We start from the raw sequence: 14,517 nt of genomic DNA on the forward strand, positions 1-14,517 counted from the left end.
TGTCTCGTTTCTTTCAGACGATGAAAATTCATCGGTGCATGGGATCGTGACGGAGGAGGGTCTCTTCGACGGAACGATTTTCACCGCGTCCGACGAAATCTACATTGAACCAGCCAGCAGATACTCCCCGCTCGTATGTCATCGTCAAGACGGTGAGCGAAATGACGCCACTGACACCGTTCACCACCACACGATAGCGTATCGTTCGGTCGACGTGAGCGTTCCTCGCCCCAATGGATATCCATGCGCCAGCGAAGTCTTGCGGGAAAACACGTTGAACGAACTGAGGTAAGCGATTCTAAACTTGAAGACGTTGGCTCGTTAATACTTGAAAGACTTCTTCAAAGTTTACCTAAAAATATTGTATTAGACAGGACAGTTGACACGACGATACCCATTTAGCAGAAATACGGACGTTTAGTAACCTCAGAAAAAATTCCCAAACACCAGCGTCTCGTCTGCGGGAGCGGTGATTCCAGTTGAAGAGAGTCTCGCGTGCAATTTGGACATGTAATATCCCCGTGGTTGCGCGTAATACATTCAATACCCCCTATATAAAGCTAATATCAGCCGGTAGCACACATCGAGCGGTATAATAGAATTTCAAATGACACTAGGCAACCACCCGAGGGGTTTACGTTTTCCATTTTTACGCGGGTCCCTTCCATCTCGATGGCTCGGGGTTCGCAAAGCGGCTTACCGGGGCCAGAGGTCAAACCGTGGCGCTATTAATCGCGCGCCGTCATCGGACGAAGTTAACAGAATTACTAGGGACGCCGTGGCTCAAAGGGGATGCCAGGGAAACCCGATGATTTTCGTGCGACGCGCGCGACGGAACGCAAGCCACAATTAGAGCACAGAGGTTTCGAGGGCTGATTTGGCAGGGTTCTTGGCGTCGATTAATGATAACGTTTACCGACGTGGCCCGGGCAAGAGTTTCTGGTGACACAGGGTAGAGAGGAGACTACGAGTTGTTCCGATTACTCTTGGCCGAGATAAACAGTTCGGTCGCGCTCGAGTTGGGGCGTCGCTTTCGCGTAAACTTTCGTTCGAACGGGCTCCAATGGCCGTCGCGTGGCCTCGAGTTTGCATCCGTTTGTTACGTCTGCGGTCGCCATGGGTTCCGCGTTTACGATAAATGATTGGTCCACCTTGGCCCATTTTTGCTCGAATCGGAGCGAACGCGGTTAATCGAAGTCGCATCGAGGAAAGTTTTGGTGTCGTTCGCTATTCCGGCGACGAACTTTGGAAAGAATTCGAGTCAGGCCTGTCCTCGACGATATACCCTAGGTACCACTTTAAGTTGAACCTAATCAAAGGGTCTGCACAGCCTCTGGATCAGGAATGTCAAACACGTGGCACGATCCATTAGATTCTGTGACCCTCTTGGCTTTTAAAATTGTTTTACTGTGCAGCCATGCCTTGACGGGTCGCCAATTTGTTAATTCATTAGGGGCAATTGTTCTACTAATAAGGATAAATTCTATTGGACTGTTTCGACTGACTCGACGTGATCCAACCACCGTCTACATGGATAATTTTTATTTTTAACATTAATTATTTTTAATTAATTATATAATCGTCTTTGATGTCAACAGCCTTTTGCCATCTAATGTGCAAATTTTCCCTCGAAAAACTTACGCTTAAAATATTCTGACCGTGATAAGATTGTGCATTTACAGGCTGCGACATAAAACCGAAGTGCAAATTGGTTCTCGAGGCAAAAATAAGTCCGACATGACTGCTTGAAATGCTTCGAAAGCTCGCTTCACTCCGAGTCGATGAAATTTCGAAATCGCGTCACGCTCAACAGAGGACTTAAACGAGCGAGAGGCCTGTAAAAGGTAAAACTTCGCTGGCGTATAAAAGACTCGTAAAAAAAAAAAAAAAAAAAAAAAAAAAACAACAGAGCTACACAGACGCTTATAAAAAGGAAACTGTTAAGAGAATCCAGCGAGTCCATCGTACACGGAACGAAGTCGTGAGGCGAGCCAAAGGAAGGCTCCGTCGAGAACGATCCCCCGAAGTAAATTGCCACCCGCGCTGTTACGTATTATTCGACATATGTCACCCTTATCTCTCCTGCCCGCACCCCCAGCGATTTCTCTCGTTTATCCGGGACCGACGGAGCTGATCGGTTCAGCATGAGGGATTCACCGGTCCGAGCTGTAGTTTCCCCCGAACACGCTCACCGACGAAAAATCGTTTGCAGGACGAACAGGACGTGGAGTGGATATCTCGGGGACACAATGCGGCCGCTTTATCAACACCAAAACGAGGGGAACTCCCGCGCCAAGCCGGGTTTCTATCCGAAGGACGCCAGGAAAAAGGACCCCACCGCGAGCTCCCACAACCTGGAGCTACTCGACAGGTAAAATTACTTGATGAACTCCCGTGGATCGAGGAATGCCTGATGCTAGTCCCCTGGACGTTCGAGACGCGATTGAATGTGTACGAATAATGGGACACTCGGTGGAAATTAATTCGTTGTGTGTGGTCGTCTTTTGTCTGAGTTATTATTGTACTGGTCTACTTGGTAGGTTAGTGGTAGGGTTATTCCACTCAGAGGGGAAGTAATCCCGTTGTCTGGCCAGTAATGCAATTATTCTACTTGCCTGGACGATCATTACCACTTAATTTGCATGACCAAGGAGGTACTAGACTACACGTCTAATTATTTATGTGCTACTGTACTAGGTAATCTATCGAGCCAATATTATCATACTTGCAAGTTATTCATTCGTTTGTCTGACCAGTGACTGTCCTCATCCACTTGCCTGACTCTGTATGGCACGTTCTACTTACTCCGCGTTTTCTTTTTCCACGTGGCTTCGACTACAAAATGAACTATAATAAAACGAAGCAACGCGTTCGCTCGAAAGTTAATTGCATAAAAAAAAAAAAAATATAGAGAAGTTGCGCAACCGACAAGAAGTTATACAGGCCTCGTTCGTTCTCGATCAAACATTCTCCCTCGCACCCTTCGGCCTCGTTCGTTCGGCTTAACGCTCCCGTTCCATTTACCCCGTCTCGGTGAACACGTCGATGAAATATTCCAGCAGGCCCCTCGAACGTCGAAGGTCTGAAGAAAGTTGCCAGACCCCCGGCGAAGAAAAGCGCAACGGTTACTTAACGTCCCGTCGATTCGCTTGAATGTTTGCCGTGCAATGCTTGCGCTTCCATTTAAAGAGCACACCTATTTCCGGGGGCTAGGGAAAAGTCAGATTATCCGACGGCGTCGGAACGCGCGCCGATGAGAACGTCAAAAATCGAGTGCAAACACCATTATCGTCGATCCAATTTAACGTTGACCGCGGCCGGGTTTATCCTTATCGGGAGCCGTTTCTGCTACTGGCTCTTTTTTTGAAAGAGTTTGATTTGTTGTTCGGCTGGAGATCACGTATCGACAGGGATCCGACACCCGCGACGCAAAAATCACGCCGCTTTTTTTTTTTTTTTTTTTTTAAATCGTAGCGGGCGGTCTCCCCAAAATATAAATTGGAAATTTCGCGTTTCGCCTTTGAAGTTGAAATCTTGTTATTCCGCGCCTGGAGCTACGTGGGTACAAATTTAAAAATCTAATTTCTGTCAGTGGAGAGATGGAGACGCGGAGGCGTGGAGCGTGTCTGCAATGGTATAAACTAAAATTCACAATCGGTTGGTATCGGTGGAAATTCGTTTGAAGTCGAATAAATGGAAACGCGCGGTTAAATTGACCATGTCGGCGTTTCTCGGTCGAAACTTTGCATTTTTTTTTGCCATCAAAGCGCGGAGTTTAAATATATTGTTTAATATATACCGTATGCGTGGAACGCGTTTACAGGGTGGAAATGTGTGGTTCGAAGTTCTCTCCTGGTACAAAATTAATTTTCAAAAAAGAGGATGCATGGATACATAAAAGTATGAAGTGACTATACAGCATAATCAATACGTTCAAACTTCGCCTCTTAACCAAAATTTATGGTCCTCTGTCCAGGCTGTATAGGGCGAGGTACTCTAGAGTGCTCCGGAAGAGGACGTCAGTGGATCCAAAGAAAACGACCTGTATGTTATACCTGCAGGCTGACCACACGTTTTTCGGTCACTATAAATCCGAAGAGGCCTGCATAGAAGTGATGACACGCCACGTGCAGCGTGTCAACTCCATCTACAGGTACACAGGTGAGTACCTCGAAGCATAATTCTCGTTGCACTCGCGATAAAACAAATAAAACCCAAAATCAAATCGAACCTTTCAACTTGCATCGTTCTATTCATTCGTTGAAACAACACGCTCGTATCGTCGGCGAACTGATTCCCTTCGAGATCGATAAATCATTCGAAGAAGTGTCTATGAAGGCAATGACAGCCGGGATTCCGCCGGGAAACCCTTTCCCTCACCGGACGGCATTGAAATCGGCAGCGTTCCCTCTCCCAGGCTAACAAGTGCGCGACTTCTGTCTCATTCCGCTGTAATAACTTCGCAAACCAATTAAAACTTTTCCCCGGACCTTCCAGTTAAACTAACTTTCTGCCAGCGGCGATCGGAGGAAATGAATGTTTCTTAGCCTCGCCGCGGTCCCTTCGTGCTCCGCGACCGATTAATGTCAGTTTCTGTGTCTGACGTTGACCGATTGATTCCGTGGAACTTTATTGCACCGCTACACACACCTAATTCGTAAACTTTGAACGATGGTTATCAAGGCTGAACGAAAAAGGATCGTAGCTACCGTTGCACGTATGTTTCTCTGTTTGCTTCGAAAAACTTTTCATCCCGTTTTACTTTCGCTTCCAGTGGGCAGTAATCGACGAGGAGGGTCGGATTTTAATTGTCTGACAAATGGTGGGTCTATTCTACTTAAAGGAAACGAATGGTTGGCTTAAGATATTCTCTGACTACGAACAGTACTGAACTACTCGTTTGTGGTCTTATCTTATCTCCTGGTTTGTTCAGTGATTGTCTTTATAACTTGTCTGACTGTGCCCGACTTTTTCTACTTACATCTCTAGATACGCTTCTTCCACTTGCCTTCGACTACAAAGTAAACTACAATAAAACGAAGCAATATATTTGAATAAATATACTACATGTTGAAATCTATTTCTTGCGATACCGTCTGACACCAGTCGGCACTACTAGCCCTTTGTAGACACGACGTAGATCCACTAGTCCGACCATAAACGATACGAATCTACTTGCCCGAGCACCAACTGTCTCACTTCGCCAGCAGTTATTGGAATAAATTACAGCCCGACGAGGCCACGCAACTGTCCCGCTATCTTCCATCAACGAACACGAAACAATGAACAAACTTCCAGGCCTAAACGAGCCACCTGCTGTTTTTCATCGTCTCCCTCGATCGCCGAGGCCAAGAAAAGTCGCGTCACTCGATAGCTTCGCCTAGAAACGAAGAGCCAACGGAAATCAAGGGACAGGGTACCTGAAAATCTCATTCGGTCGGTCGCAGTCGACGAATATTAAGTAAGAGCTGCTCGCCATGCCCCGTGCCGGCAGAGGTGGCTTTAAACGCAGCACCACCTGCCGTAACAACGCGAGCAAATATTTGTGTCTCGTGACTGAGCCGTGTTTAACGTAGCGTGACCGCGCGTACACGCGGCCCAGGCCGGCGCATTACTTAGAATTCCCTATCTCTTCCGTCGTGCGATTCGCGGATAAAGCCGGTTTTCCGGCGACGTTTCCGTCCACCCTGCTACGAACCCCACCTTCGCTCCCCCTGTCCGACCAATCCCTCCGTTTTGCTGTAGCGAGCGTACTAAGCACAAGCAGGGACGCGTCGAGCTTTTGGGACGATGATCGCGCGATTATCGGGCCATCTCTGCACGCGAGCATTCGGGTATGACCGATCGACCACCCCTCGGAAATGCCGGCCCGAACGTGCCTCCCTTTGTCCTCGGATTAGACGGCATTAACTCTCTTCCCATCGCGATATGTACAAGCCGTCCGCCAGCTAAACGCTCTTGTCTGACGAGAGATCCGGAATTACTGCGATTAAAGCCCGCATCCTCTGCATCGCGATGTTGTGTCTGCTGATTGCGTCTGGACGGGTCCCTGCGACAAGGGAGTTCGGTAAGTGAGTTAGTTCCCTGAGTAACGTCCCCGTGGAAGCACGGTGATCTTTTCCCAACCGAAGGGAATTAATTTCAATAATGGGGTGGCTTGGTCCGAGCGTTAAGTCAATGCATTTTTTAAATAGTTTAAGGGAAAAGTGTTATATTGTTGATTACATACTATGAGTTATATTTAAAGCGATTTTTTTACTTTATATAGATAAAATATAGAGCTAGTAATACCAATAAATTCTTCAACTATTAGCCTTCGATTGCCAACGGCAACAATATCCTCGATAAAAAAAAAGACCAAAATTTCCTTTTCTCATATTTTCCAAGTTCCGTTTACCAACCATATTTTCATCCCTCGAGGGAAGATGAACGTCGTCGCGCGTCCGAAGTAAAGCAGGAGTGCTTATATTTCGCGTCGAGACAACGCGATGAACTCAGCGAAAACGCTGAAGCCATGAATGTAACTATCGCCCAGGAAATAATACATTTCTTTGCGCGGTCCCTTCGTGCGCGAAATTGCGTTCTTCTTATTGCGAGAGGGGCGGCGAGGCGAGGGAAAAAATTGCGGCGATAATGCTATCTCGCCGGTAATATCAGCGAAGCTGGAAAGTTCCAACGTTAGTCATTGCACGTGGAACGTTGACCGCCGCGTTTATGATCCTTATCCGCGGGCTCCCTCGTAAAAAAAAAAAAACTTTATTTCCGAGCGCCATATCCGAGACAGCTGTCACGCAACGAGTTACCCCTCTATTTGTTTGCTGGGTAATTTTTTACGACATCGGCACGTGAACCAGGAACTTTCGAACGCGACGATACAATCCCCCGTGTTTGATGATATACTGTATCATATTTCAAAGTTAAGTGGCGGAGGAGTAGAGTTTCAATTATTTTAAAAAACCAAGATCGTGAGAATATTACGATTTCGCAATGATAGTGAATTTATGTCTGACATTTTTATTTTTACGTTAGGAAAGAGTATCAGTTCTTTGTCTTTTCATTGTTCACTTCGTAGATAAATTGAAAGGTGTAATCGCGTATCGAAATGATTTACTCGGATCCACATGCACGTAAAAAAAAAAAAAAAAAAAAAAAAAAAAAAAAAAAAAAAAAAAAAAATACATATCGAATTGAGTAACTTACTCCTTTTCGAAGACGGTTAAAAAATAGTTGCGATCTATTTGCCTGACGTAGGACGATCCTCTCTTAGTCGTCCGTACAGCACGATCCCATTTCACTTAACCGACCACAAGCTGATGTAATCTACTCTGTTGTCTATACGTTGATACGATCTACTTAACTAATCAAAGTTGACCCGATCCACTTGCCTGACCATTGACGGTCCTATTTCACTAGCTCGTCTGAAAAATAAGTATAAATTACGAAAAAAATCATGTGTTACGCATCTTTCATATTCTTTACTTATTCCCATGATTGAAAATTAGGAATTGTCTCTCATGCTTGTCTGGTGTGCGCGGACACGAAACTTCGTCGACCCGATAAATGTTTCACGCGTCGCTACCTTGAACTTCCTACGTGCCCTCACACTTCGCCCATATCCAGAGCGCTCAATTTGCATTATTTAGCGGCCCAAGAAGTCCTCCCTTGAAGTTGCATCCCCCCCTCTCCCTTGCCCTCTCGTGTTTTCACCACCGGCAGTCGCTTACCATGCCGACGGTGCGCCAAAACTGATTAATGCAACATCAAACTCGAATACAACGGGCTTAGTGTTAATTACCGACAGCAAGTGTATGTTGGAAGCGAGATATGGATGTTGGCGTTTGGTTTGCACCAGCCAGACAATCTGAAGACTCAAAGACCGCGCCACTCAAGGAAACAGAAGATCTTACGCGACTACATTCCCGTCGGTTTCAGCCTTTGATGCCTCACGTGTGCCTTCGACGACCCACAATCCTGTTCGTTGATATTAATGGCGATCCATTATTATCGAAATTGCCCCGTCAGTTTCCAATGTGTTTCGAACGGGCAGGGTGAAACGGATCTATAGGTTTTCACGCTCCGAGAAGTCACGAGATCAGCGACGCTCGGCATAAATTCGCTGAAAGGAATCACGGTAGCGTGTCGCGGGGCCGTTTTTCCAGTTTCGATTGGTATTCCCGCGGAGAAGGTGTTTGATTAAATGCTTCCCACCACGCGACGAGCGCGCCGCGGCTCGCGAATACTCTGATCACTGGGGGCAACACCGAAAATTACTCGTCCATAGCCCCAGTGATTTTCGTTATCAGCTATCGATTACCCCGGCGAGTAGTTCCTCTCAAATCCCGTGAATTTTGCGGCGTCGATGGGTATCGTTGCCTATCCAAGCTCTGACTCGTCAAAGCTCTGAATTTACCCATTCGTCCATTCATTGAATCCCTCCGGCGAGGTTGCAATTAATTTTCCGGCTTGGAAAGAGTGGAAGATTGCGTGAAATTTCTGGGACATTCATGTTTGCCTAGACTCGGGTATGAATTTATACTTTTCAGTTGCACTTGATTGATTTCAATAAGCGTAGCAGAAATATAGGGACGTAATTTTGGGTCACAAAAAACAAACATTAGCGTGAGAGTCCAGTTTCAGGGTGTTGATACAATTTCTTGTTCTATCTTTGTAGATTTCAATCAGGACGGCCAGCCAGACAACATCAGCTTCATGATAAAACGCGTAAAGGTCCACGGCGAGGATGCCCTGAACGACTCGAGCTACAGGTTTACCGGCGCCTATGGTGTGGAGGAGTTCCTCGAACTCTTCTCTGGTAAGTGGACCATTGCAATGTTCTACTTTTCCGCCAGTCTCCAAGTCTCGTGGGAATCGGTCGATGGCTTCGTTCAATCGCTCATCTTGGTAACAATGCTATAAAGACTTTCTACTGCAACGCCCAGTGGATGGTTGATAACAATTCCCATCTCACAATCTTTAAGTTGCTGAAATGATTCTTGCAGGGTGCAGAATCGATCGTATTAGAGGAAGAATCGGTCGAAAATCCACTTGGAATTAAGAATAAATTGGAATTTATGTCATTTTGCTTGTCTGATATATGGTATACTCTACTCCTTGGCTGACCCAGTAGGTTAGAAGTCTACTTAACTGACTCAGTACTACTATTCTAGTCACTAGTCACTCTATACTTTTAATCTAGCCAGAACTTATTCTATGTGTCTCCCTACCACTGCTCTATTTCACTCGTCCGACCATATACTGACCCATTCTACTTAATATTTAAAAGCACGATCTTCCAACGTGTCCAACAACATATTTCGCAACTTTTCCTATAGTCAACATCAAAAGTTGATCAAATTCCTGTCATCTGAACGTTCTCCTTTTGACGTCAACGTCGTGAAAGTCTGCCTGGACGTTGTTAGTAATCCTGGTTCACCTTAAAACGTAACGTTCCAAACACCCTTTGAAGTATCTCTCACCGTTCGTCGCCATTCTTCGCCACCTAATACCGTAGTTAATAAACACGTGGGAAGGTTAAATTACAGAGATGAAACCGGACACGCGATGCTCCATGAAAACGAGCTCCTTTCTTTTGACCCTCACCGGGAACCACCCAGTTAATCGGCTGCAGCTTCCTTTTCCACGAGCCCCTCTCCTGGTCGACCACTCCCTCAAACGTCGAACCATCAAGGTTCTTCCGTGCCTTTGATTTATAGACGGGATTTGTGCTACCATTCGACGTCACTGATACGTACAGCAGTTTCACCTTCCATTGCAAAGTATCCTCGAGGAAGAAACGTTATCTCTGGACTCGGGTGAGTCCTTTCAGACACTTTTTTATACGGAGGAAGTTGTGAACCTGGGAGAGGAACAATTGCTATCCTGGAAGGAGTTCGTCCAAGAATTTACAATCGGAGTTTAGAATCAGAGAACAGAGTCGACTCATCACTGGTCCAGGTGACGTCAAAGTTCTTCCTTTGAAGCATCTTTGTTATCCAAGTCTCTCCGCGATCAGAGGTCAAAATTCATGGGTATTTCAACTAGTTAACCGCGGGAATGTTCGAGTTCCCACGGAACAAAGTTAAAATATCCCCGACAGCCGAGATTAATTATTACCGTGCCGCATCACCAGCGCTAATGAGTCGCAGATCAATGCGGTCGAAGTTCCGTAGGTTAGGGTTATCGGGGGTCGCGATATATCCAGTCGCTCTCGACGTTCCTCCGAGCTGATTTAAGCCGAACGCTTTGTCTCGAGACGTCAATAGAGCACGCTGTTGCCGAGACAGAATCCATGAATATTTCTCCGCCACTTTCAGCCACCGTATTCTGACTGGCAGGATCGGGTTTTGCTTCCTCCTAATACAACCTGTTCCAGCCAGTGGCTAATTAAAGATTAAACTTCCATCTCTGGGATGACTCGTGCACGGATTGACGCGGCAAAACGAACGTTTATACACGCCTCGACCGCATATATAAATTACGAATAATGTTGGTACGAGATAAATTATTACATTGGATTTAAAAATTAGTTTCGATAATCTATTAGTGCGAAAACGAAGATGGACGTTGCTTTCTGAAAGGAGTCGCTGTTAAATAATGAATGCTGAACAAAACTGAATGAGTAGAAGAGGTAAATTACAGCCAGACAATAATAGTAGAGCAATTTAAAAAAAAAAAAAACGATTTATACGACACTAAAAATTAATTTTGATAATCTAATCAAGTGAAAACAGAGATGGACATTGCTTTCTGGAAATTCCTCTAAGTTGTGAAACATTTACGAAAATACAAGATAATGTAGAGCCAACCAATCGTAGTTGTGACGACTGTCCCTAAAGGGTGAATTCATGCGAGAAACGTTAGTTCAGATCAAACTGCAAAATTGATCTGCGATTCAATCGTTATCCAATCATTTCCACCATCTATGAATATTATAATGATGTTTCATTCACATAGCACATCATCGATCGTGTTAAAACGTTAGTATGAATTATGTTTGATGCGTCGAATTTGCGTTCTCCATGCGCGTTTGAGTTTGCGTTGTCTGCGATAATTACGCAATTTTGGCCGAAATGTTTGCAACCCGACGCGATAATTAATAAGCAGGATTGCGGGTCGTGGGTCTGGTCGCGATTACTCTGGCAAAATATATTTTCTGTTTTTTCTTGTTCGCGCTTACGCGTGTTCAACGAGTGGGAAAACAATTTCGCAAAATGTACTCGCGAAGAAAATATCGAGCACGCGTCATTTCACGTGAAATCAATCACTTTTGTACCCGAATGTCGAGCGATTTTGGCAATACTGGAATGCATTATAGTCTGTGTGAAATTAGGGGGAGCTTCAGTCACCATTTCTCGTTTTTGGAGGTTTTGAAATACTGTAATAAATAAAAGCACTCCAAATTCACAGATTGTTAAGAAAACTACCTACACAAATGATTATTTTACTTTGGGAGTATTATATGTAGATACGGATTTCTCCGTTCATTTTCTTAATACAGAAGAATAAATCTCTCCAAATAAATTTTACTTCACTTATGAAAATGATTTTAGTAACATAAAAATAATAAAACTTCGTCGTATGAATTTTACCCAGTTTCGCTAGCTTACGAAGTACTAATAAGAAGGATAAAGCTAATTTTACTAATCGAAATTCGATATTAAATCTACTGGATGTCAATAATTCACGCGATGGCGAACAGACGTCCTGAGCTTGTCTGATTATAAACAATCCTATTCTACTTCCTGTCAATAATAGATCTCTCCTCAATTGACGGAATATTGGCGCATGTGGTATATGTCAAACCAGGAATAAGCCTCTTCTATTACAGTGGCTATGGATACGCCTGGTGGTCTACGTGTCTGATTGTAGTTTGGCCTATTCTACTCGGCCGGACACGAGAGGAACCCTCTTGTTTGTCTGGCGAAGATACACTTATTCTGCTCCGCTGATCACCGATCCTATTATCCCATCTGTCTAACCAATGCCAGAGGTATTCTACTTGTCTGACGACAGACTGTCTCATTACACTTGACTAGTTACGCGATCTGTTGTATCAGAGAAACATTCAATAATGTTGATTTTACTTATCTGGCTTGGTTTTGTGTCAGTTTCTGGCAAATTCGCGGAGTACTTCACTCGTCTGACACAGAGTGTCCCATTCCACTTGATTAGCTAGACTCAGGTACATTCGGTATTTGCTTTGAGTTTATGTTAGTCTGTAGACAATTTTTTGTTCTTTGATATCATTGTTTCTCGCTGATTATGCTTGATTCTTTGTTTATTTTAAACTTTGTATTCACATTTCAACAATTTATGTAAATATTTCTTTGAATCTTTTTCTCCCGGCTGGCAGAAGCTCGCTTACTAATCCACTTTTCCATTGGTGTCTCTTCATCGGCCAGGAAACTGAAACCACGGAGATAAGTACAACAGCTCGTTACGAGGAGGTATCGAATATCAGAATGCGAAGCTCAATAATTCCTGACAGTGCTCCAAGGGCCATTCCATTGGCACCGATCTACCAATATCATAGCCAGCCTTGGAAATTTCTCGTTTCCGTTATGCGAGACCGAAAATAAACACAAATAAGAGGAAAAAAAGAAAAGATTTCTGTCAGTGGGGGAGACAATGAAACTTGTGACAAGGATCGGAAAAATTCTGAAAATATCGATCGGGACTCTGATAATGTTTAGCACAGCAGCGTGCAAAATAATTTAAAAAATTAGTTCATCAAGTACACGATATTATTTTTCGTTTTTGTCTTATTGTTGGATACGGAGTTGCATGAAAATACGAATCCTTCTAATTTGGTAATGAGAGAATCCAGTTTTGCACAATAATTGGACCATGATTTTTTTCCAGAAAAATATGTGGTCTACCTCATCATGCCTTAATTAAATATTCTGACTTGTTTTACGTTTTCCCTCGGAGTTTCGAATAACATTCATAATTTTATGTTATTCTCTAGAAATACAGTATCGCCCCTATTTTACATGAACAGCTGGAAACTAACTTTGGTATGAATATTTTAATTAATAGCGAGATACATTGATAACTTGTTTATGTTTGAAAAATTATTTTTAACGACCTGTGTTCTGAATATACGTGACATACACTCGCCATAAAGAAAATAGGAACACTTCTTCAAAACGTCGTAACTATGGGAGTTTTCAACCGATTTTCGTGAAACTTCGTCAGGAGTAGTTTTGAAGTGTCCTCTGTGTGTGCAAAGTTGCATTGGCGAGGGTTGATGAGAAGGTGTTAATTCACCCCCTTAAAGAGGGACGCGTCGAAAAACGTCACTTCTGAAGGTGCCAGGAGTAATGGAAAGGATTAAACAAATTTAAAAAACCTTTAGGGCGACTCTCTTTGATGCCCTCTACAAAATGTACCCCTGGCAGAAGTGACTCTTTTCAACGCGTCCTCCTTTAAGGGGGTGAATTAACCCCTTCTCATCAACCCACGCCAATGCAACTTTGCACACACCCAGAGGACACTTCAAAACTACTCCTGACGAAGTTTCACGAAAATCAGTTAAAACCTCCCATAGTTATGACGGCGATTTTGATTGCGAGTGTAGATTCAAGTAGTACTACTTGGAATATATTATTTCACTTTGAAATTATTATTAAATTGCCATTTTCGTCAAAGTACACTTTACAAATTATTTCTGATTCCTTGTCGCGGAGACAATTCCTACTAACGCCGTGAAAATTCTTTGCCGGATACAATTTCGAATCTCCGCGTATATTGCACCGAAAATGCGGAAAATGTATACAATGCTACACGTAGAGAGAGGTCTTTTACTGCGCGTCACGATAACGCGACATCGTCTTGCGACGCGCATAATAGTGCCACGTCAAAAGCCCCGGCGTCGTCCTCGAGCTAATATTCCGCTTCATATTCTTGCTAACAATCGCGAAGGAGTCGCTGTTAAATAATGAATGCACGATATATGTTCCAATTATTCGGGCACTTTTTATTCGGCCATACAGTAGCATCCACAAAGCTGAATAAGTAGAAGAGGGAAATTACAGCCAGACAATAGTAGTCGAGAAATTAAAAAAAAAAAAAATGTTATTCGAGACTATTCTGTGTGCAATTTTATGCGATATAACGCCATGTAGAATATGACTAGTGTCGTCAATGAAGTAGGAGCCAAATATTTTGGTAGCTCAAGATCATTAAGCTGGACATCTCACTGTATCACTTCACTTTTTATGGATTCTTCTAAACAACTAAATTTAATAAAAATGTGTACTCAAGGGTTTTTAGGCGTCCTGATTACAAATTTCATCAAATGATAATGAAAAGTATTTCTTAAACCATTTTCCCATTGTTTGGAGCACATAAAATGGCGATTTCAAACGTTTCATTGGACATTGAGGAATCGTGCAGTGAAAGAGGTCAAGTGGCCTTGAGCGGCCAATACATTCGCGTCAACACAGCCTAGGATCGTAATACGCTTTTTCCGACGAACGCACGCGTTGTTCTCGTTCGCTATGAATTGAAATCGAC

At 43.8% G+C, this 14,517-nt stretch overlaps 1 protein-coding gene across 1 annotated transcript in view; it reads left to right on the top strand.

Moving 5' to 3' along the window:
• Positions 1–14,517, top strand: part of LOC128896276 (disintegrin and metalloproteinase domain-containing protein 10-like) — a 166,816-nt gene that overhangs the window by 125,884 nt on the left and 26,415 nt on the right. The window contains exons 4-7 of the mRNA XM_054159527.1: positions 18–288; positions 2,213–2,371; positions 3,977–4,161; positions 8,672–8,812. Coding sequence (XP_054015502.1) covers positions 18–288; positions 2,213–2,371; positions 3,977–4,161; positions 8,672–8,812 — 756 coding nt within the window. The remainder of the gene's footprint in view (positions 1–17; positions 289–2,212; positions 2,372–3,976; positions 4,162–8,671; positions 8,813–14,517) is intronic.

The sequence above is a fragment of the Hylaeus anthracinus genome, unplaced genomic scaffold (assembly GCF_026225885.1).
Source record: "Hylaeus anthracinus isolate JK02 unplaced genomic scaffold, UHH_iyHylAnth1.0_haploid 0, whole genome shotgun sequence".
NCBI classification, from domain to species: Eukaryota; Metazoa; Arthropoda; class Insecta; order Hymenoptera; family Colletidae; genus Hylaeus; species Hylaeus anthracinus.